Source organism: Corythoichthys intestinalis, chromosome 5 (genome assembly GCF_030265065.1).
Source record: "Corythoichthys intestinalis isolate RoL2023-P3 chromosome 5, ASM3026506v1, whole genome shotgun sequence".
NCBI lineage: Eukaryota > Metazoa > Chordata > Actinopteri > Syngnathiformes > Syngnathidae > Corythoichthys > Corythoichthys intestinalis.
This window is the reverse complement of record NC_080399.1, coordinates 17,706,830-17,731,855: the sequence shown is the minus strand read 5'-3', so window position 1 is coordinate 17,731,855 and position 25,026 is coordinate 17,706,830. Positions and strand designations below refer to the sequence as shown.

Sequence of the window (25,026 nt, the reverse complement as noted above, 5' to 3'; positions counted from 1 at the left end):
TTTTTTTTTTCCACATTCTGTCTCTCATGGTTGAGGTTTACCCATGTTGACAATTACAGGCCTCTCTAATATTTTCAAGTGGGAGAACTTGCACAATTAGTGGTTGACTAAATACTTATTTGCCCCACTGTAAATGACCATGTTTCACCCATAAAATCCTCCCAAAATCCTTCTGTGGCCATTCACAGCTGTGTCTTAACACTCGGTTATACATGCTACATGGAGTTTTTGGACCGAAAAGAGGTAAGTGCGCGATAATATCTTGTTAAAATCATGGCGTCTTTAATTATGCTCTCTCATGCTCTCACCTCCAGTTAGGGTTTTGCTGTTTAATTTTTTTTTTTAAATGCCTTCCTGTTCAAAAATTTTATTCCCCCAGAAAATTGAGATTTTAAGCTTTCCAATGATGTATCACACATGCATATAAGACAATTTGGAGTTCGGCCAAATTGGGGGTCTCAGAGCGGAACTCAAAGTCACCTGAGTGTTTTCCGCCTACTTTTTTTGTTCGTTGGAATCTAAAAAAGGTTTACCGACATACTGAGTTGTTCACTGCTTGTGATTCTTTTGAGTCGAGTAAAAACAAGTTAATTTCCCAATGTCTTGAAGCCACAACCCACATAGATTCCTGGTAATATTACCCAGCAATGTTGCAGTATATTATGTCTGAAAGCAGCTATTCTGAATGCCGTACCTGTCTGAATATACGGAATATCATTGATGTAGAGGGAGGTCAGGGAACTCCCGGTAGGTGTGGGGAGTCTCCAACTGTGGGCCTGCTAGCTTTAATGTGTTTGTGTCCAGAGAGGCCTGCGGCATGCCGTACTGCACTGATCTGTCAGTAGCACAGCTGCAATGCTCACATGGGTAGCCCCCCCCAGCTCCCTTTTGGTCAGTCGACTGGCCCTGTGGACGACTTACTCACATCTCAGACTATCCACAATCTGGACTTGTGTCGAGTAAGGTTAACTGTTGTTCTCCCTTGTGAGAGTCTTGTAATGATCCAACCCCATGCTAGCTGCTCAATTATACGCATTTTTAAGTGAACATATGGTTTTATGTCAGGCCAGTTCTCTCTTTCTGCTTGCAGAGAAAAGAAAAATACTTAGCGGACGTCTGCTTTCAACTCTGCGTCCATGTAAAACGCCATTGGGAATTTTTTTGGCGCCCACCGTTGCCAAATGGAATCTGTTTTCTCTGCAGCTGCACAGCTCCGTTAAAAAGACACCATGTGCTCTAACCTTCTTCAGTCAAACTCAACCTTGGCTCACCTCACTACGTGGAGCAGAGAAATGTTACTAAGGCTGTGGCTATTGACGCTTAGCTGAGCAAAGCCAAATTTCTCATTCAAGTCTCTATTATTGACAAGATTGTGTTTTATTGCTGTTTGTTTGTCCAAAAATTTAGAAGATACATAACGTGTTTTCAAGTGCCTTGGCCATGGTACAATTGAGTCAGTATCAGCATGAATCCACATAAAAGCCCAAGTCGTAAAATTTTGGCATCTGGATTTTTTTTGTTCGTTAATTTTATTGACATTAATCATACCCTGTTTTTGCGTCCTTAGCTCTGCAACAGCCTGCTCACCACAGTCTCCATTTTGCTGCAGTGGTCTATATTCTTGTGCCCTCCTCTCGGATATAACTTGTCAAGCGAATACAGGAAGCCCTTTTATTAATCGTTCTTACTAGAGATGTCCCGATCGATCGGCATCGGTCCGTTCACGTCATTTTCAAAGTATCGTAATCGGCAAAAAAATATCGGACATGCCTTTTTTTTAATATATATATATATATATATATATATATATATATACTGTATATATATATTTTTTAATTAAATCGTTTTCTAATTGTATTTAACATTACAGACATAATGTGTTACACTCTTCCAGAGTCTTCAGTTTAAGCTTAAGGTAGGGTTATCAAATTTATTGCATTAACGGCGAGAATTAATATTTTTACAATTATCACATTACAATATTTAACACAATTAAGGCATGCGCTGCACGACCCACTCACGCATTATCGTGTTCAATCTGTAATGATGCCGTATTACCCATACAGTATATAGAGCTAAAAGGCAGCGTAAAATGAGTAGAGTGAAATTTGGCTGCCTTTGGAGCCTTTTTTTAAATGGCTAAAGCCTTACAATCCCTCTCCCAACGATTAGAATAATCGTGGGAAGCAATGCCGGGAAGAAAGGTAGTAGTTGATCTTTTTCTTAACACCATATGTTATTTCCCAACGCAGAGAAGATATATCAATTGGTACCACGACGCACAGTCATGGTTGCACTTCCCATCATGTATTTGGGCAGAAGTTAAATGGCTACAGTATCATTTACTGAAAGCTCAACAAATACACTAGATGGCAATATTTAGTCACAATATACAAAGTCACATTTATCCTTTAAGAATTACACCAAAAAAAAAAGCAATCGGATCGGGAAATATCGGGATCGGCAGATACTCAAACTAAAACGATCGGGATCGGATCGGGAGCAAAAAAACATGATCGTAACAACCCTAGTTCTTACCTTTTTGTTAAGATACATGACATTTGAAGGATAATCTCACTTCATTACGTGAGGGTGCACATAACCGATGTAAAGGTTGATTCTTCCATTGACTATGAACCCTTTCATATGTGCTGTAATGGGTTTGCATAAAGACTAATAGAGGAACCTGTTGCCTGCTTAACTGTGTTTGTTCATTTCCCCTCAAGACTCAGACATAGTGGTTGATATATTCAATGTCAATATTTATTTTATGTGTAAACTAACTGTCCCAAGGCGGCATGGTGGCTGACTGGGTCGCACGTCCGCCTCAGTTCTGAGATCAGGTTCAGTCTTGGGTTTTGGCCTTCCGGTGTGTAGTTCTACCTGTACCTACTGTATGTAGTTGTGTTGCACTAACAGCAGGATCGGAAAGGGCTCCAATACGGCACTATAAAGCTGGTCTAGGTATCAACAAGTCCTAACTAGCGCTATCCCAAACAATTATTTTTCTGTCCCGATGAGACTGCAGACTTCTTTAACGATTAGTCAAATAATTTTTTATGAACTTTTTTTTTTTTTTTTTTTTTTAAATAATCATGCAATTACATTTTTTTAACGATTACAGAACACTTAAATTCTTCACTAAAGTAGAAATAAACACATAAATAACAATAATAAATCACAAATACACAATGAGGTCAAATGCTGATGGCAATAACTAGTGCAAAAGAATGGAATGTAAACAGATTCAGAACACTGTGACTTCACTTTTCCAACAGGATTCAAAACAATTTCTCTTTTTGTGGTATGTCTATATTGTTTTCAGCATTAGAGTGAGCACCAACAGAGTAGATAAATAAATGTCACGTATAGGATTGTTCCGATCATGTTTTTTTTTTGCTCCCAATCGTTTCAGTAAATGATACTGTGGCCATGCCCAAAGGCATGATGGGAAGTGGAACCATGACTGTGCGTAGTGCTACCAATTCATATATCTTCTCTGCATTGGGAAATAACATAAGGTGTTAAAGGGTATGAAATCGCAAAGGGGGTGTGAGACATCAATAGAACCGTTATGTGCCAAGATTACAAATATTGATAAAGTTAACGGAAAAATCAGTCACATTACTGAGCAATTATCGAAAATAGATCGAAAATGACGAACATTTCCGAAAGTGTTCCGGAAACAGCCGAATGGGGCGGAGACGTCATAACAAGGAAACAAAAGGTCGAGGCAGGTGCCATCGTTGTTTATCGACGAGAGAGTTGCGTTCGTGTTTTATCAAAAAATCGCTGAAATGGTTCAAACCTGTCATGCTATGTGGTTTACAAATAGCCATTTGTTGCAATGTAGTACCCATGAGTTCCCGAACGCGAGAAAAAGAGCTGGACCACGCAGACAATGAGTAAAGTTCGTCCGTGCTAAGAGGGCTAATTTTGCAGACCCAGCCTCAGGCACGGTTTTGTGTGGTGCGCATTTTACACCTGAAATCTATACGAACTATGGGCAAATGAAATCAGGTTTTGCTAAGAATTTGCTGCTGAAAGCAGATGCGGTGCTCGGTGAAAGAGGACGATGACTGGCTCTGATGAGACCACCTCACCACCCCAGGCAAAGCAAAGGAGGGAAATGGCCAGAGTGAGTACTCTTTTATAATAAAAAACATATCACGCATTGGATATAGAACTGGAAACATGTATAAATTATCACTCGTAAAATATATAGAACAAATCCTCTAATCCCATTCATTTTTGTGTTGGTTGGCAGAGCGAAACCGATGATAGCATATTAAATGATAATTATTCTGTACATTACTTTATTTTGCGGTCAGGGTGTATCAGCTTCACAAAAATAAATGCAAAACAAACCATTCGGTGATTCTGTTGCCGCCGGTGTTTCATCAGTGTGATTGCTCCCCTCAATGATCCTTTCATTAGGCTGCATTGGCTTTCGTTTGGGCTCAAATTGATAACCCAAAACACCAAAGAAAGGTTCATAACTCTCCTCGTCACCATTAGAAGAACGTTCGTTACGTCGGATTCGTCGCTGCAAATAGAAACAAAATTGTCCGCCATCATCGCCGCCATTCAGTACTAAGCACTGAGCCGGTTGTTTCCCTATAGTGACGTCACGCACACAATATGCTAGATTTCCGGCATCTCGGGGGCGGGTCCTTTTAGCTTGACAATCGACCTAATTTCTATCATTTTCTTGGTGTTGTGATGTGTGTAATTACACGAAGTGGCATGATATGAATTCAAAAGGCATGCGTTGATGGATAAATTATGGAATATTAGCATTTCCCCAGGTGTTGTCATACCCTTTAAGAGAAAGATCAATTGCTACCTTGCTTCTCCACATTGTTTCCCATGATATTTCTAATCGTAGGGAGAGGGGTTGTAAGGCTTTAGCCAATTAAAAAAGGCTCCAAAGGCTGCCAAAGTTCACTCTACTCATTTTATGCTGCCTTTTATCTCTCTAAAACGGCGCCATTACAGATTGAGTGCGACAATGCGTGAGTGGGTCGTGCAGCGCATGCATTAATTGCGTTAAATATTGTAACGTGATACATTTTTAAAAAAATTAATTCCCGCCGTTATCGGGATAAATTTGATAACCCTACCTAAAGCCTAAACTAAAGACTCTGGATGAGTGTAACATATTATGTCTGTAACGTTAAATAAAATTAGAAAACGATTTAATTAGAATATATATATATATATTTTTAAAATGGCATGGCCGATATTTTTTGCCAATTCCGATACTTTGAAAATGACGTGATCGGGACATCTCTAGTCATGTATCACTGGAGTGAAGTACATGAAATAATGCACGTTGATACGATGCTACGATGGAGTATTAGGGCCAAATAAATGAATTAAAAAAGTTTTACACAACGAGAATAAAGTTGTGATATTGCTACGAGAAACAAAAGTCGCATTTTACTAGGGGTAATGTAGCTGTGAGCCGCTACGCACTTTTCATACAAGTACCTTCGCTGGAAGCTACGACGAAGCATTAGTATAAATTCTTCTATTGATTATAATTTGATGTAGATGAAGCAAAATAATAAGGATTTCCTTATTTGTAAAACCGATTCTAAAACACAATATGCTTTCAATTTTGTCAATCTTAACGTAGGCGGCAACGCGCTATGTAAAGTACGTAGCTGCTTATTCGTTAGCCTGACATTAGTCCCTAATACTCTATCGTACGACCCACATTAAGACAACTTCAAATTAAAAATGTCGTTATATGGACTTACGATCCGCCAGCTTGTTGTCTCCTGTCGTCTTTCTAAATTATACCTAGGTGACGGCGCTGCAGGTGATCATTCATGGCCGACATGCTGCCGTGGTATGCAAACTTGGCATTACAGAGACTGCCTAGTGTACCCTCCTTTTTTCGTTGAAAGAATTCCATGCTTTGGTCACTCTGCTGTGCTTTTTTGGCTTTGTGCCACTTTCCCCGCTTGAATGCCGAGTGTTTGCCATTCTCAACTTTCCACGCATATATTTTTTTAACCCTTTATTAACCGTGGACGGGATGGTGTGCTCGTCGACCCATTTAGGTCATCGATGACATCGACTACGTCAACTAGTCAGGACAGCTCTAGTACTAACAAATAAAATGCCGATGCCTTATATACTCTTTGAGATTCCAACTACGATAAAACCATAGAAAAAGAAGAAGACTTCTGCTAGCCTATAGATTTGGTGACCAAAATTTAGTTCTAATTGGGTAGTGTAGTGATATTTTTCCCCATATGTATTTTTTTTGTACTGGTTCACCCATTTCTTTATCGTTTTTCTGTCTGACTGGATAAGATAAAGATTGCAGCTTACAGCTTCGTCTTAAAGCAAGGTCATAAACAGATAACACTGCTGCCTAGTAAAATTCCACTTTCTTGTGAGTCACTTCAGAGTTTAACATGGGGGCCTGCCGATTCGTATTGAAAATAACAAAAAGTGTATGCGTTGACATTTCGGGGCAGATCTTCTCAAAGGCACCTGGGTGGGGCTCTAGGGGGACATTTTCCCTGGCCGTGTAGCTTTTAGTTATTCTTTTTTTAATAAATGTATTTATCGTAGGCGATTATTACTTTCTTTTTCTTCCTGAATTGTGTGTCGTAATTTCCTATTCATTATGAAAATAAAATAACCTGTGAAATAAGAAAATCAACTTTTTTCTTCCTCAGTAGCATTTCTGACATAGCCGTTAGTAGCCAGGAAATAAAAACTACTTTGTACATTTCTTCAAGGGAATGTGGGAATTTCAGTTTGACAGACATATCCGTTATTGGTAGAGGAAATCGGACTTGAAGGCTGGAGGAGTGTCGGGAGACTGCCGTAGAAAGAGCTTCAGAAGGTGACCACATGACATTTAATGTTACTTGCATGCAAAGCCACCCACTCCTATGTGCGCTGTCAGTCAGTTGTTTGGTGATGTATTGGTGATTTAAATTTATAATCAATGAACACAGTAACATGTGCTACAAACTAGGTATGCGGTTTGACCTGGGACTTCATTAAATATTTAGCAGTCCATGTGAATTCAATTCAATCAATCAATTCTTTCTAGTTGACACTTTTCGGGATAGCCTGCCTGCCAGTAAGTGCTTCACACGTGAGCAGATGCATATGGCGGAAAACACAGACAAGACTGAAAAAGCAGTTTCTGCTCGTGCGCTCCTCTTTAAAAGAAACTACTGCCTTTTAAGCCAAAGAACTGTTGTGTTTGAAAGAACAATATGTCTATAGCTGATTCATGGCGCATTAAGCCCCCAAACTATTTTCAATTTGTCCGTTTTACCCCGGAAACCCCTGTTTACAGATGTCGCACGACCGCTTTTGTTTCAACCCAGCCATAATACAAAGATAATTAATTATATTTATTATTCATAATGTCTGTCATTTATAGCTTAGAATCATTAATTGATGTCTAATATTTCGTTTAAAAAAAAAAAAAACGACTTCAAAAAATTATTCACTCGCATATTTTAAACTTTTAAACAAATTACGTCACAATGAAAAAAATGGGGTCTGTAAAAAAGTCACTGATATCTACCTCATAACTATCGCTTAATTGTATTTTTTTTGTTAGTGTCGCATTTTCTCCGATATGTTTGATGATAAATAATTGATCCAAACAAAGAAAAAAAAAAAAAAAAAAAAAAAAGAAAGAAACCTTTAAAAGGGTAAATATTAGGGCTGTCAAAATTATCGCGTTAACGGGCGGTAATTCATTTTTTAAATTAATCACGTTAAAATATTTGACGCAATTAACGCACATGCCCCGCTCAAACAGATTAAAATGACAGCACAGGGTCATGTGCACTTGTTACTTGTGTTTTTTGGAGTTTAGTCGCCCTCTGCTGGCGCTTGGGTGCGACTGATTTTATGGGTTCAGCACCATGAGAATTGTGTAATTATTGACATCAACAATGGAGAGCTACTAGTTTATTTTTTGATTGAAAATTTTACAAATTTTATTATAGCAAAAACATTAAGAGGGGTTTTAATATAAAATTTCTATAACTTGTACTAACATTTATCTTTTTAGAACTACAAGTCTTTCTATCCATGGATCGCTTTAACAGAATGTTAATTTTAATGCCATCTTGTTGATTTATTGTTATAATAAACAAATACAGTACTTATGTACAATATGTTGTATGTATATATCCGTCTTGTGTCTTATCTTTCCATTCCGACAATAATTTAAAGAAAAATATGGCATATTTTATAGATGGTTTGAATTGCGATTAATTAATTTTTAAGCTGTGATTAACTCGATTAAAAATTTTAATTGTTTGACAGCCCTAGTAAATACATGAAAAAGAGAATCCCGACCACTGCTTGATGTCTGCGATTTCTGCATCGCAACCTTTGTTATATTGTTGTAATGTTTCACTCATAAAATCCCCCAAAAATCCAGCTGTGGCCATTCACAACTGTATCTTGACACTCAGTGACACAGGCTACATGGAGTTTTTGGATCGAAACAAGGTAGGTACGGGTTAATATCTCGTTAAAGTCATGGCATCTTTATTTCTGCTCTTTCATCCTCTCACCTCCAGATAAGGTTTCACTGTTGACATTTTTTTTTTTAAATGCCCTCCTGTTCAAAAATTTCATTCCCCCAGAAAACTAAGATTTAAGCTTTCCAATGATGTATCACACATGCATATCGGACAATTTTGACAGTTGGCCAAATTGGGGGTCTCATATAGCGGAACTTCAAGTCATCTGAATGTTTTCTGCCATATGCGCCTGGCCTTAAAGGGTTAAAGCAACAAATTTAAAGGGTTAAAGCAACAAATGTATATCGCGTGCACAGGATAAGCACTTTATTTTATTTTTTAACTTGGTTAACTAACAATGGAGTTCTGCATTATTTATTTGTGCTTTCCAAATTTGACATGTCACTCACCACATATGTCAGCATACAGTACATCACCCCTGCTTGTCAAGCAGGTATAAAGTACTGCTTGTTTGTTCAGTCTGAGCATATGCAGAAGGTATGCTCCTCCTTAGCCACACTCTGCTTCACACTTACGCAGTTGGACCTTTTCACACCTGGACGCCTGCCAGTTTAAAGCTTGGCTCCGGCTGCTTGCGACGTCACTATGGATTGTGAGGAAGGGGCAGAGTTTCCCAGGCGGCCAACAATTCAAACCTGTCAACAAGTGGCTACGAGCCATCAAATGATTTAGCTGCAGTGCATTAAACCACTGCAAAAGCAATGTAGTATGGATTGATGGGCAGATGAATGAGCGCTGCTCCTGTACGAGTTCTTTATCCCACATGGATTATCCGTGACTGTAATGGAAAACGCTGATGGTGAATAGCTATCCTCTTGCTGCTTGTTTGCTGCCTTTTTTCTGGATCCTCCTTCACTAACCACACAATGAAGGAGCATCAGTTAGCAGTAACATCTCGTAGTCTGAAAATGACTAATTATAGTGGCAGTTTTATGTAACTTATCCACTGTGCATGCACAGCTGACGTTGCTCTACTTTTTACTACCCTGTAAATAGAGGAGACTAATGTTCCCTCAAAGCTGCGCGCGTTCACTATCGCGCACGGCTTGCACATACTCAGCGGACAATACAATCTATGCAGCGCACAAAATAAAATTCAACACCAGGGATTGGTGGCGGGGCGGCGCAGGGTCGGTCGCCAACGGGCTTACACTCACTAGGGATTCACACGATTACTGGGTTCTAAATCACAGAGATGATTTGTGTACACTCTACCCCTTTCTATCAATTAGCTTATAAACTCCCCCACCTTCTTCCCCCTCTTTCCCTGGTCAACAGGCCCCCCACATGGTGTCAACCGGAAATACATTTAGCTGACGATAGCACCAACATATTAGTAGTTAGTGTAGTTAGGCGTTCAATGTATTTCTTGTTGTTGTGTTTCTTCTCTTTCTTCTGTTGTATTTCTTTTCTTCTGTTCCCCCATACCCCCTTCCTGTTCGCTGTTTTGTCATAATAAATGACGTATGTTGAATCATCACAAAGGGAGTATGTCAGACTCTCGATGTGAAACATTAAAACTGTTCAGACTATCCGGGCACTTAGACTTCCATTCTCCGTGTCAAACAGCTGAGCAGGACAGGTTAAAAAAAAAAAAAAATCAACAGAAACGTATTGTAGTGTCACAGTCAGTGCTGCAGTGATTTGTCAGCGTGACACTCCTATTGGTGCGTTCGATACAGCCACGCCACGCTCCTATTGGTGCATTCGATATGGCAACGCGACTATTACAAGTGTCGCCGCCGCTGTGATGTTTCAGCCCGACACGCCTATTGGTGCGTTCCATACGGCAACGCGAAGCTCCTTTTGGTGTTGAAAAGTTAGCTTGACTCCTGTGCTGATTTACATTCCGTTGCCAATCTTTGCAAGCACTACATTCAAGGGCGTAGGTTTGCATAGTTTGCAAATTTATAACGTCATAATCAGAGTTTTTTTTTAAAAATCTAGTCAAATACTTTTCTCCATCTTGTTTTGAGTGTTAAAGACTAGTTAACAGATTAATGTGTCAGATTATTCCACTTACTTTAAGTAAGTAAATATTAATATTTGTTTTTATTAAGTCCAGACATCTAAAAGTTGGTCATTTTTCACCTAAATCAAGAAAAAAATGCTTTCAAATAGTGTTTTGGACAATATCTATTCTTGAATTAAGAACATTTCTGACAAGCAAGCTTTTTTTCGATTATCGTATTTTTTGGACTATAAATTGCACCTGAGTATAAGTCGCACCAGCCATAAAATGCCCAATGAAGAGGATAATAACATATATAAGTCGCACCGGAATATAAGTCGCACTTTTGGGGGAAATTTACTTGATAAAATCCAACACATAGAACAGATATGTCATCTTGAAAGGCAATTTAAAATTAAAATACAATAGAGAACAACATGCTGCTTAAGTGTACAGTATGATAATGTTACATGATGCATGAACAACGAAATGCGAACGTGACTGGTAGGAGTGTGACAAAATATCGAAATGGTGATATATCGTGGTACTTTTTATCCCAAAAAGTTATCGAAATATCGTTTTAAAAAGGTGTCAATGTCTAAAAAAAAAATTAAAAAGGAACCAAGTTGCTACCAAAATCTTCCACCATAATAGTTCCTCAGTTAACTCTAAGGCTGCTTTGACGGTGCTCGATGCCCAATCCATTTAGACTGGGAAAGTTGGTTCATTCAAAACCAGAGCATTCACAGTCATTCTGTCCGATTTTCAGGCCATTTACAGGTCACTTGCTGTTCATTTTAGGGCATTTATGGGTCATTTCCTGTTCAGTTTGAGTCTCTGCCTATTCATTTGGGTGATTCCCAGGTCATTTCCTGTTCTGTAACACAAAATAAACAGGAAGAGACCAATAAAATACCCCACAATCAACAGGAAGAAACTGAAAATCAACAGGCAAATGACCTTAAATGGCCCAAAATGACCTCATTGCCTGACATTGGCTGCCACTGACGGCCATAGACGTTCAGTCCATTTGAAGTGGGAGCGATGGCAGCGGTTCATTCGCTGCCACCCTCCCAGTTCAAATGGATCGGACGTCTACTAGTGATAAACTCATTCCAATTCACGGCAGAAGCTTGTTTTTCCTGTTTATTAGTCATTTGTAGAATATCCTAGAATTATTTCCTGAGCAATGTATCAATAATCGTTGTATCGGCATATCGTCAGAGCATTGTTATCATGAGCTTTGTATCACGTATCGTATCGTGAGGTACCAAGAGGGTTAGGGTGAAGCCAGCACTCAAATGACGTGAATTACAATGGATGGACCAGTAGTAAAAAGGAAACTACGGCGTCAGTCAGCTTGATACTAATTTAATTTAAAACTCGCCATTGACACCTTGTTTATTTTTTGCCAGAATTTTTAACAGGGGTTTTAATATAAAATTTGTATAACTTGGACTAACATTTATCTTTTAAGAACTAAAAGTCTTTCTTGTGGATGCCTTTAACAGAAAGAATGTTAATAATGTTAATGCCATCTTGTGGATTTATTGATATAATAAACAAATACAGTACTTATGTACAGTATGTTGAATGTATGTATCCGTCTCATGCCATATCTTTCCATTCCGACAATAATTTAAAGAAAAATATGGCATATTTTATAGATGGTTTGAATTGCGATTAATTACGATTAATTAATTTTTAAGCTGTGATTAACTCGATTAAAAATTTTAATTGTTTGACAGCCCTAATTAAAAGTAAACTAATGAAAATTGCTGCTGTAATTTCATTCTTTTAATAAGCCATATAACTTGCTATTTTCCAAGGTTTTGAACAGGCGTGATACACATCTGATGTTACTCACCGTGGTCCACAGTGTGCTCAGGGAGCTCGTGTGTCTGCTCAGACACATGAAAAATTATAGGGAACATTGGAGGAAACCCTCGTCTTTCAGTGTTGATTGTCAGTATTTCTCATTTGGACTGACACATTCAATGTAGTGGGATTTTTGCGGTTCCTCTTGGTATGATTTTGAAATGGAAAACCGAATGCCAGCAAAATGTACCAGTACTTTGTGGAAATGTGGCACAGTCAGATCTCTTGGTTCAGATATAATTCAGAATCAGTAGGGTCCATGCCTAACACGGTGTGGTTTTCCCCTAAATATCGGTTACAAAGTGCTAGCTCACACAACCAGAACACATTACAGTGCTTCATTCATCTTCATCTTTTTGACCACTACTGATTCATCAGATGAATCATAGTTTGCTCGAACCGTCACTGAGGTTCACTGAGGTCAGTCTGGCACATTCAAGGCAGCATATGAAAAACGAGCTCATCACCGTCGTTGGTACTAACGTCGTGACTTGGTTAGTGTTTGGCTCATCAGATGCCCGCTGCTTGACCCGTGTATGCAAAGCCGCTATCTTCAACACATCTGTGCTTAGTTAAACCAAGGCTGTGTTTTAGGCCTATTATAGTCGAGGAGACAACACGGACTGACTGCTACTCTGACCACTCACCCTTGTCTGACTTGTGCATGTGGTTGGTTGCTATGGCGACTTGCTGAAAGCGCTGCTTCCTGAAACTTTGTTGTGTTTGAGGTTTGGCAAGGCATCGTAACCTAGATATTATTTTTAGTCAGTTAGCAGTCTCCGCGTGTGTTGACTTGTGATGTGAGCTGACTGAGATCCTTTCTGAATTTTTCAAACACATGAAAAACCATTAGGAGGATTCGGATTTATATGGACGTTGGTGAACCCAGACATCTGTCAGCCAACGCCAAGTCATTGAAGTCATCAGCAGACGTGATGGCATGTAGAAAGCTCCTCTGTTTGCCGGCTCGTCAGCGGGGTTGTCCCTCGCCCATCTGTGGCCTTTTATTGCCTCTCTAGCTCTCGCTCTAATAAAGGTCTGACAGGCTGAGCGTGAAGGTCATGGTTATTAAATGCATTAGATGGTAAAGTCGACAGTCACAGCTGTGCGAGGCAAAAGTGATGAGTTGTTGTGTGTCAAGGGGGAGACGTTGGGGCGGGGGCAAACAATGTTTTTTTCTATCGCTCTAGCCACCTGGTTTGCTTAGGGGACCTTGCAGTCTTTTGATAAATGATCAAAAAGGCGATGGAGATTACGAGCAAGCAAGCTCATGAATTTGAGTTTGCTCCAAGGATAAGGCTGAAGATGTGTGTGTGATGATCAGACACCTGCTGATTCTCCAGATCTGTTTGAGCTTCTGTGCTCAAGGCTTCAAGAACTCAGCTGTGACACGTATAGACACAAACGCAGGGTCAATCCCTTTTTGATTAATGGGAAATATGTCTAAATCCGCTTTGCGAATTACCTTTAAGTTAGCTAATGCCAGACCAGAATTTATGATATTCCAATCTTTCTATTCACTTATTTTTTTCCCAAAGGACAATGCGATGTTTGATTTTAAAGAACTGAGTAGGCATGTGCCGGTATGATATTCTGACGGTATGATAACCTTAAACCAAAATATCACGGTATTGCAATTACAGCTCTAAAATGTGTTTTCCGGGTTTAAAAAAAAAAAAAGAAAGTTTTTCTATTGAACAAAATTTTTATTTTTGAAAACTAGGGCTGTCAAGTTTATTGCGTTAACGGGAGGTAATTAATTTTTTTAAAATCACGTTAAAATATTTAACACATTTTACGTATGTGCGGAACGACCCACTCACGCTTTGCCACAAACAGACTACAATGGCGCCGTTTTCCGTATATTGAGAGTGAAGAGGCAGAGACAAGCAAGTGGAGTGGTCACAGCCATACATTGGGTACGTGCTGTTTATTGGCAAAAGCTTTCCCCACAACAATTATATCTGTTGTGGAAAGCAATGATCTTTTTCTTAACACACAGTATTGAACACAACGCAGAGAAGATATACCATTTGCAGCCACCACTGACAGTCATGGTTGCCCCACTTCCCATCATGCATTTGGGCAAACTCTATTCAGAGATTTCGTTTAGCTCAAGAAATACTCTAGATGGCAATATTTAGTCACAATATACAAACCCACATTTATCTTTTAAGAATTACAAGTCTTTCTATCCATGGATCCCTTTCACAGAATGTTAATAATGTTACTGCCATCTTGTGGATTTATTGTTATAATAAACAAACACAGTACTTATGTACAGTATGTTGAATGTATATATCCTTCTTGTCTTATCTTTCCATTCCAACTATAATTTACAGAAAAATATGGCATATTTTAGAGGTGGTTTGAATTGCGATTAAGATTAATTAATTTTTAAGCTGTGATTAACTCGATTAAAAATTTTAATCGTTTGACAGCCCTATTAAAAACATATTAGCAAATTGGAACAAAAGTATAATTTTAAGTTAAAATAAAGAAAAAGAATATTCTAAATAAAATTCAAATAAATGCAGTCCTTTAGGTGAGCCTAAACCCACAGCCAAAGCTCAACATTATTACCATCAGAAACAAAAATAATTGAATCATTTTCCATAAAAAGCATGTGTGTGTGACTTGTATCATGTTTACATTATACACACACTTTCTTTCTCAATACAGTTGCCAGAGAGAAAAAAAACAACACGCTTTGCCACCACTAGACACACTACACACGCTGGAGTTAACTCTCGTAGCTGGTGGAAAACATTCATGACAGTGTTTGCTAACCTTTTATTTTGTATCAATGCGAAATCATATTGGAGGTATTGCCTCCTCGGCAGCCACCCTCCGCAAACATGTCTTACATGTTGGTTTGCCCTTCTCTTCGAACCGGCGGCCGTCTGTAACGTTTATGTAGCTGAAGTATTCCCATAGCAGGGATTTCGTTTTCTGCGATGGGGGAAAAAGTTCAGGAGTTTCACCTCCACCAGCCATCGTGTAGCACAGCTGACTCACTGAGCAACAACCGGTGGGGGAGGGTTTAGCTGTGCAGCTGGAAGCGAGGGATTTTTCATGCATTTTTGGGACAGAAAAAAATACCTCAGGGACGGTATGAAGGAACATTTTTGCAGTTTTGAAACCTTGACCTTTTCATACCACGGTATACCTTGAAACCGGTAATCAGCGTATATAGTGAACTGAGAAGGTGAAAGTGTGTCCCATGAGGGAAATGTCTTACAATTTGACCTGAAAAATTTCAAACATTTAATCTATGACTTAGTATGTGTTGTTCTTCCAGGAAACAAAGGTCCCTAAATGATGGGTTTCAGATAATTAATGGAAGAAATGTGACATAAAAGATATACTAAACTGTCTTGTGACCTCATCATAATTGGATATCATTAACTGGATAGCTTTTTACATCACCAGGGACAGGAATACTTGGGATGTTTCCAGTCATTAGTTTGATTTCTTTTGGTTTGTGGTTTTCTTTATCCACACCTGTGAAAATAATATCTATCCCCAGTTGAAAACATTTGAAACCAGTGGCTATTGGGCCTAATGATTTGAAACATTTCAACCAATCAGAGGTTGCTAGTAAAATACACGTTTGATCTGACTCTTGAGAATGAAGTCATGGTCTTTCAGGTTAGTTTTGTTTTGAACAAATGGCCTGAGAAAAATCAGAGTAATCGTGATGGTGCATTCAGTATTCCATCAACCAATTTTTCCATATGCTTAAACAAAAAAAATCATCACTAGTGCTCTCAAATTAAGTCCTTTACTATCTAATTTGCATTGATATGAAATTTGGACAAACATCTGATGAAGGGGGAGCGGCACTAGGTGATTAAAGGGTCACTGGCCAATCATAAAGGAGAATCCCTACAGGCCGCCACAGCCAAGAAAAAGAAACACCGCGAATACTAGAACTCAGCCGAAGGCTCATTGTGTCTGCTATCTGTCGCTGCACAATGAGCCGTCTCATGCGTGGGGACCAGTGTCACAAGTTCAGCCTTTATCGCCGCGGCCTTCGTTTGACCTCACGGGAGGGTAGAGACGCAGCTGAAGAGACCGTGTCAGCGCTGTGGAGAGACGCATACAAGCCCCGGGTGTTTCATATGGGTTCATCACTCAAGAGGAGACAGACAGCACCCACACACCACATAGACATATTTCAATGCTTTCCACACACTGCTATTTGTGGGTACTGGGAAAACACACGTCAGCCACCTCCCCCATCCCTATAGCACTCACGTCCTGTGATGGACAGATAGAGAGGTTAAGTAAACACCAGCAGTGTAGTGAAGCGCAGCTGGAGAGCAGGTTGGACTGGATATGAACAGAGGAGGTCTCTGGGGCTGACGGCTGACATTGGAGGAGACAAACATCTGCACAATCTCACACGTACACAATGGATCTGATTGTGTTTTGGTTATTTTAAAAGACACTGTACTTAGGTCTGGGTGGGCTCACAGGAAAGGTATCTTTTAACCCCAGATCATTCAAGAATCTTTGCTCACTTCTGCATGCTTAAGAGGTTTGAGGACCAGATCCAGGTTAGTGCTTGGTGGGGGTTACATTACTCATAGTGAATTCAACTATGAACTGAGGTTTGGCACTACATAAACATTGAGAAAATGTGAGCTGAAAGCTTTGAGACAGTTTAATTAGCTATTTACAGAAAAATATCATAGCTTTAAATCCTAAGATTGAATGTTAGAAAAACCTAAAAAAAAAAGTTGAATTGAAAGAATCTCATCTGACTGCTGCTTTGCCCTGCTGTGCTGATCCATCTACTAAGGTTGTGGTCAAATACCCACTGAAGCACGAGAAGAACCTTCAAATGCCACACTTGAAGATCAAAACAGACATGTGTACACCTAGCAGGCTTTTTTTTTGTTTTGGTTTTTAAACCGAGGATCCTGCCCTCATATGTCCTGGAAAAAATAATTTCGTCTACACCACCACGTTTGTAGAAAAAAAGCATCCAAAGCCAACCACATTAATTGGCTTTTAAGAACATTCATAACAATGCGCAAGGAATAATTGTCCATAATCTTGTCCTCCACATGTGTTCCTCAATATGGAGCAATGCTAGACTTTGTAAATAAATGGAAGCAAAAAGAACCTGTCTAATAACTAGATCTAAACCCACTGAAAAGGGATCCGTGTTGACTCTAAATGTAAAAACATAGGTCTCATGCATGACGTGGGAACAAAGTTTGTCGCAGACAGTGACGTTTCCACAGTTAAATCTTCACTTCTCACTGTCCACACGATGGCGCTACAAACGCAAATCTTCACTTTGGCAAGAGTTTTTAAGAACCCTAGTTTTCAATGCCCAAAAAATGCGTGTGCGTTAGGGTGTTCAGCCCTTATATGGTGATTTTTTTATTTCTCGAAATTTGAAGTGGCAAAGTGCTAAATTGATTCCATTTGATAAAGCCGTTAACTGAGGAAACTACCAGATTTTTTCATACATCTATTCCCGTGCCTCATTGTACCCAGGTAAGTGATAACTCCCCTTGCATGCACTGCCAGCAGAGCCCAGTCGAGTTTGCTGCTCCTACAGTTGTGGTCAAAAGTTTACATACACTTGTGGAAAACATAATGTCATGGCTCTCTTGAGTTTCCAGTTATTTGTACAACTCTGATTTTTCTCCGATAGAGTGATTGGAACAGATACTTCTTTGTCACAAAAAACATTCATGAAGTTTGGTTCTTTTATGACTTTATTATGGGTTAACAGAAAAAGTGATCAAATCTGCTGGGTCAAAAATATACATACATGGATCTGAAAAAGCGAATCATTGACTTGAAAAAGTCAGGAAAGTCACTTGGAGCCATTTCAAAGCAGCTGCAGGTCCTAAGAGCAACCGTGCAAACAATTGTTTGTAAGTATAAAGTGCATGGCACTGTTTTGTCACTGCCACGATCAGGAAGAAAACGCAAGCTATCACCTGCTGCTGAGAGAAAATTGGTCAGGAGGATGAAGATTCAACCGAGAATCTCCAAAAAGCAGATCTGCCAAGAATTAGAAGCTGCTGGAACACAGGTGTCAGTGTCCACAGTCAAGCGTGTTTTGCATCTCCATGGACAGAGAGGCTGCTGTGCAAGAAGGAAGCCCTTGCTCCAAAAGCGGCACCTTAAGGCTCGACTGAAGTTTGCTGCTGATCACATGGACAAAGATAAGACCTTCTGGAGGAAAGTTCTGTGGTCAGACGAAACAAAAATCGAGCTGTTTGGCCACAATGCCCAGCAATATGTTTGGAGGAGAAAAGGTGAGGCCTTTAACCCCAAATACACCATGCCTACCGTCAAGCACGGTGGTGGTAGTATTATGCTGTGGGGCTGTTTTGCTGCGAATGGAACTGGTGCTTTACAGAGAGTAAATGGGATAATGAAGAAGGAGGATTACCTTCAAATTCTTCAAGATAACCTAACGTCATCAGCCCGAAGATTGGGTCTTGGGCGCAGTTGGGTGTTCCAACAGGACAATGACCCCAAACACACATCAATAGTGGTAATGGAATAGCTAAATCAGGCTAGAATTAAGGTTTTCGAATGGCCTTCCCAAAGTCCTGACTTAAATGCCATTGAGAACTTGTGGACAATGCTGAAGAAACAAGTCCATGTCAGAAAGCCATCAAATTTTACTGAACTGCACCAATTCTGTCAAGAGGAGTGGTCAAAGATTCAAACAGAAGCTTGCCAGAAGCTTGTGGATGGCTACCAAAAGTGCCTAATTGAAGTTAAAATGGCCAAGGGACATGTTACCAAATATTAGCGCTGCTGTATGAATATTTTTGACCCAGCAGATTTGATCACTTTTTTCTGTTCACCGATAATAAAGTCATAAAAGAACCAAACTTCATGAATGTTTTTTGTGACAAAGAAGTATCTGTTCCAATCACTCTATTGGAGAAAAATCAGAGTTGTAGAAATAACTGGAAACTCAAGAAAAGCCATGACATTATGTTCTTCACAAGTGTATGTAAACTTTTGACCACAACTGTAGGTGAAAGCTCCTATCACGCTGCTACAGGGGCGAGAAGCTGATACCTTTATTTTCACATTACATACATAGGCGGACACCATTACACAAAACCAACTGCCGGTACCGCGTGCAAATATAAGGCCGAGTTCTGCTTCCGCGGCAGAACTGCGCCGTCAAGGAAGACGCGATTTACGACCCTCCGCTGTAGCCTCTCTTGTTCCTTCACAATTTTCTGACTTCGCGTCACGTCAACGTGTGCGATTTGGTGGAAATGGACTGTGATTGGTCCGCTCAGACTGTTGTTTCCGGTTCAACACGAAATCACCGCCATTGTCAAAAATTTTTGCTACACGCAAAAAATGGACCAAGCTGACGAGAATATCAACGAAGAGCAAGTAAGAGAACTTCTACAATGTCTCATCAAGACATTATGAAGATTGACAAATGGCAATGGCAATTCGTGGGAGGAGATTGCTGAAAATACGGGGCTGGAGGTCAGCCAGCGATTGAATTAAAAAATGGAAGAACAACCGAGACAAGTATGTGTGTGCTCGGAATCAGATGGCCACACGAAGCGGTGACCCAGTCGGCCAAAAACTGCCAGCTTTTTATCACTTTATGTTGTATTTTTGGTTGGTGCACTTCATCATTTATTGTGTACATATATTTGCTGTGAATCTGTGACTTATTTATGTGCCACACTTCAAGTATATGAAGAATACAGCACAGGTTTGGTGTGAAAAGAGTTGTTTTGATGTTTAATGTTCAACTAGACAGTTCACACACTTGATGCATCATCACTGATTGAGATTGCCTCGGTGCTTTTATGATAACTGGAGGGCTTTCCACAATTCTTTGCAGACCTCGGACAAAACGCTGGACACAGTGCTTGACGCCAGCTTGAAGCTAGCAGCCACAGCTTGCTGGCTTCCACCCGAGAATAGAAGTCTATGTGCGGCATCAACAGTCTAACAGACCGCTTCCGAGACAGTCTTCTGCATCGCCTGCGCCTCAACATTTGTTGTTCAATGTTGATGAGATCCACATTAAAGTGTTTGATCTTCATTAGCATTTTAGCATTGCAGGTAACCGGAAGAAAACTACAAGTCGTCAAGAGTCCCCAAAACCCTACAAACACAACGCCACGCCCCTCTAGTGGCTTGGCGGTGAATTACAGAGTAACGCCACAGAACTATCGAATGCTCATTGACGTCGTAGCTGCTTCGCCGTCACTGCAACGCAGTAGCATAACTCAGGCTTTAGTGTGAAGTTGCGTTCACTGTACAGACTGTTTCTTCAGTAACTAACTGTTGTAAAGTCACTGTTTTGTTTGCTTGTACTTTCTGGTCTTTGTTCAGTATGCACACTCGGTATACTGAACACGGATCAACAAGGCCAGAATGAGGTCACTAAGCGATGACACACACTAGGCTGATGTTGTGAGGCACGGGTTAGGGACATCGGAGGGCAAATTACAAACTGTGGTGCTAAGAGTGTGACAATATCTCGATACAGCGATATATCGCGATATTTTGCAACCCGATGGGTTATCGATATGCTCCCGCCAAGAATCGATACTTTTATTTAACATATTGGCCATACAATGGAGTATGGATGCTGTAAACTGCTCAATGTTTGTTGAGCAATTCCTTGGCGGTCCACTAGGGGCGCTCGGGAGTGGCGGTGAGGGTAAAGTGCGCACAAGTTGTCTAGAGAAGAAGAGAGGACGCGCCAAGTGGGTTGAAAAAAAAAAAAAGCTCCGTGAGAACGGTGGAGGAAAAAATGAGAAAAATATTGCTACAAATCACACATGGGGACACACTTTAGATTTTACACCAACAAGAAAGGAAGTAAGGTGAACAAGGACTTTGCTGTATGCAAGAATTGTCTAAGAAAAATAAGTTTCACTGGGAGCTGGTGACGTAGTGGACACTGGAGTTTGTGAGCTGCGCTTTCATCACTTGAGGTAAGAAAGTTTTGCAATGTAATTGACTTTTTAATTTAAATGTATTATTTTGATGACATTTGGTGTTGAATGATATAAAATAAACCAGAACCCTAAACTGGATGAAAATGAATATCGAACAAGCCCACATGAATTTACCGATTTATTTGAGAACCAATTTCCATCTAGTATACTACACAAACTGTTATTACTGTCATTTTGATACAATAAGCTATAAAAATGGTTTGAATAGGTTACAAGATATATAAAGTGATGTGCATGATAATTAATGTAGCCTACATATTAAAAATAGGTAATTATTGATGTAGCCTACATATTAAAAATAGGTAATTATTGAATTTTTAATTTCTATACATTCAATTCATATTTTTTTTAATTGAATACTTCCAACACAAAAAAAAAAAAAAAAACAGGATTTTTTTCAGGAAACGCTATGAAGTAGCTAATATTTTTTGTTTTATTTTGTTGTTTTTAAGGTGAGGAAGACTGTGACTGAGCAAGTCTGACATCTTAAATGCTGAAGCAGATAGCGGAAGTGCTCAAACCAAGCAACAAAGTTCATATACGAAGAAAAGACCCACCAATTTTATCATTGCCCCACTCCAAGCTCAACTGCTGACACCTACGGCACTTTTTATTTATTTATTTTTTTAAAGATTTAAAACTTTAAAGAAATTAAGGGTGCCATTCATCATGATCTCTCCAAGCGATATCAGTGGTCGTGGTTGGTTTCCTCTATATGTGCAGGGGCACAATTTGCAGTAGATTTATATTTTACAGCAATGTTGCACAGAAAACGTGTCACTGTTTAATAAATGACTTAAACAGTATTTTTTCTATTTTCAAATATCTTTTTTTTTTTTTTTTCTCGTTTCAACAGTTGTATCGTAGAATGTCATGTATCCAATTTCTGACCAATATATCGATAATCGCTGTATCGTGATATAATCGTTATCGTGAGCCTTGTATCGCGAATCGTATCGTATCGTGAGGTGCCCTGAGGTTCCCACTCCTATGTGGTGCAATACACTTGGGTAGTAGAGCTGAATTAAAACTCAGCCCAACAAATATCACAGCATTTTGTTTTTCCGAACACCCTAGAGCAGTGGTTCATCGAACCCAGTTCGGTGAGTAAGTCTAAGGGGTTCGGCGAAGGTAAAGAAATGCGGAGCTGATTAACACTAGAAGTCCCAGAGAATTCTGGTACTCTACGAGTCCCAAACGATGGCCGATATGCCCTCTCCCCTGGAAAACTCAGAGGTGGCAAAAATGACCCAAGTGCTTTTCAATTGGCAAGTCGTTGTCGGACAGACAACAGCTCTTCATATGGAAATGCAACCACTACATACATTAACTTCAGACAGAATGACCACAATCCATACTCCATGCCCCTGATTCAGTCCTTCTAAACTATAGACACAATTCCTGCTTTACACTCAAACTGCAGTTCTAAGACGCTTTTTTTCTTCTTCAAAACAATGTACACATTTGGGCCATTCTTTCTGTCGTTAGTGTGAAGAATAGGAGAAGTGAATTAAAAAATGTGTAAAAAGTGTCAAAACTTCATAAATAAATGTAATTAAATAAATGTAGCTTGACTTGAACTGACACAAACTATCACGAGTCACGGAGGAGAGGCCAAATTGGCCATTGCTAGGGAATATTAGGAGTGTTTGTCTTGGGAAAGGCCAAGTCGGCCTCTCCTGGGTTTTCTAGTGTTAAATCAAGGCAACCAGACCAGGTTAGACCAGGTTTTGGACTGGTTTGCTCCCAATTTACAATTTACGATTTACATTTTGTTTTTACTGCTAGTCCTTGATCTGATGGGAGGAGGAACTGGTTTGCTCAGTGGAAGGTTGACTTGTAGTTGGTATGAGGGAATACAACAGACCAAAGGGCAGCGTGGTCTCAAACTTTGACCTGTTTATAAAACATGCTGTCATAATGAGAAGAATTATAAACTGTAATTTGCTAAATTATTAACTTGTTATCTTAGATATATTGGTTTTGAATTTGGGGGAAAAAAATGCTTATATCTAATTCCGAAGGTTTCGGTGAATCCACATGTGAAACTTTTGGGGTTCTTAACCTTTAGCAAGGTTACGAACCACTGCCCTAGAGTGTGAATAGATGATGGGCCAAACCGTAGAAAAACTTTTTGTGAAATACCCTGCTCCTGTAGAAATGGGCTAAGATGCTCACTGAGCTCACCAGTAGAGGTTAGATTTTGTGCCCGAACCCGAACCCGACCCGACCCGACCCGACATTCGGGTCTGGTCGGGCCCACATTTTAAGCATTCACGTTCGGGTCAGGTCGGGTCGGGCCGCCATGCCGGACTAATAAATTATTTAAAAAAAAAAAAAAAAAAATGGAGAGCAGGCTCTCTGTATTGCGCTTTTGCTTGTGCGTGTACACGAATGCCGTGGCGCCAGCCGCTTTTTCTTCTTGTCCTCCCGCTGTACCGTTTGTGCACGGCCGAGGCGCCGCCCTCATTTTCATTTTCTCCCTCTCTGCACCGAGTGTACACAACTCATCCTCTTGGTACTTTTCCAATATGGAGCAGAAAGAAGCTAAAAACAAACTGAAGACGGATTTTATTTTATTTCTGCACGACGACGACCAAAAAATATAACCAGTGTAAGTATAAGCCATAATATCCTGCTGTTCAAATCGCCATTTTTAGTCAGAGCCGGTCTAATTATTTCCCTTATTTCACAGTAATAAAGAGCAAGACATGAGGCGGGGGCCGCAAGTTGCCGACTGCAGTCAAGGCCAGCCCGCAGTTTAAAGCTTTTATTTCATTTTTATTTTTTATTTTGGTATTGTTGTCGTTACAATAAAGAATGTTATTTCAAAGCATTTGTAGTTTTTTTTTTTTTTTTTTTTTTTTTTTTGCTGCTGTTCCCTCTCCTTGTCAGAGAGGCGCGTCCATGTGAGAACAATATCCCACACACTCAGAAATATGTTTAACAAACTTTCCCAGCGTTATTTCGTTGTGTGAATGCTTTGATAATTCTCAAAAAAATATGCAGATTATTTAAACATTAAGAAAACTTGCGTTTTTTTCTGCCAACTCGAAGAAATGAAAATAAATTGCTACTGCTGCGTTTTTTCCGCGTCACTCAAAAAAAAAAAAAAAAAAAAATCGGGTTTTTCGGGCTCGGGCCTGCAAATCTAGTTAAGTGATCGAGCTCGGGCCGGGTCGGGCCTCAATACCAGCGGGCCGTGTCGGGTCGGGCTGGATTTTTTAGGCCCGAACTAGGCTCTACTCACCAGTCACCCACCATACTGCTGAACATGATTTCATACCACATAATTGTTACACACCACATCAAGAGTCACAGTACAAGATTCTTGAGCATGAAGTTTGTTCACTTTGTTGTCTTAAAAATGGACTCCAGATCACCTGATCATGACCCAGTAGAGCATGTTTGTGAAAACTCTTTTGACCAAATACTATTGGGGAATGTTTTGATGACTTAAGGCAGCCCAAAAACTAAGCAGTTAGGTTCAGTCGAGTTCTGGCAGTTTGCACATACATATAGCCGGACCTTTAACTTTACTGTAGCATATCCAAAGTTTTACATTTTATAAGACCCAAAGCAGACAATTAGAAAGGCTCTTTTCCCCCTTGAAATGTGGACTAAACGCATGCTGCTTGTTCTCTTGCCCTTACTAAATCCT

At 39.8% G+C, this 25,026-nt stretch overlaps 1 protein-coding gene across 6 annotated transcripts in view; it reads left to right on the top strand.

Annotated features, from left to right (window-relative positions):
* Positions 1-25,026, top strand: part of kcnq1.2 (potassium voltage-gated channel, KQT-like subfamily, member 1.2) — a 430,571-nt gene that overhangs the window by 117,591 nt on the left and 287,954 nt on the right. Inside the window, exon 16 of one of the 6 annotated variants that reach the window (XM_057836476.1) lies at positions 23,906-24,439. The exons of 4 other annotated variants lie outside the window; for them this stretch is intronic. In XM_057836476.1, coding sequence (XP_057692459.1) covers positions 23,906-23,927 — 22 coding nt within the window. In that variant the 3' untranslated portion in view covers positions 23,928-24,439. Of the gene's footprint in view, positions 1-804; positions 1,761-23,905; positions 24,440-25,026 lie in introns of those variants that run through there. One more of the 6 variants, XM_057836478.1, reaches the window with a different exon arrangement.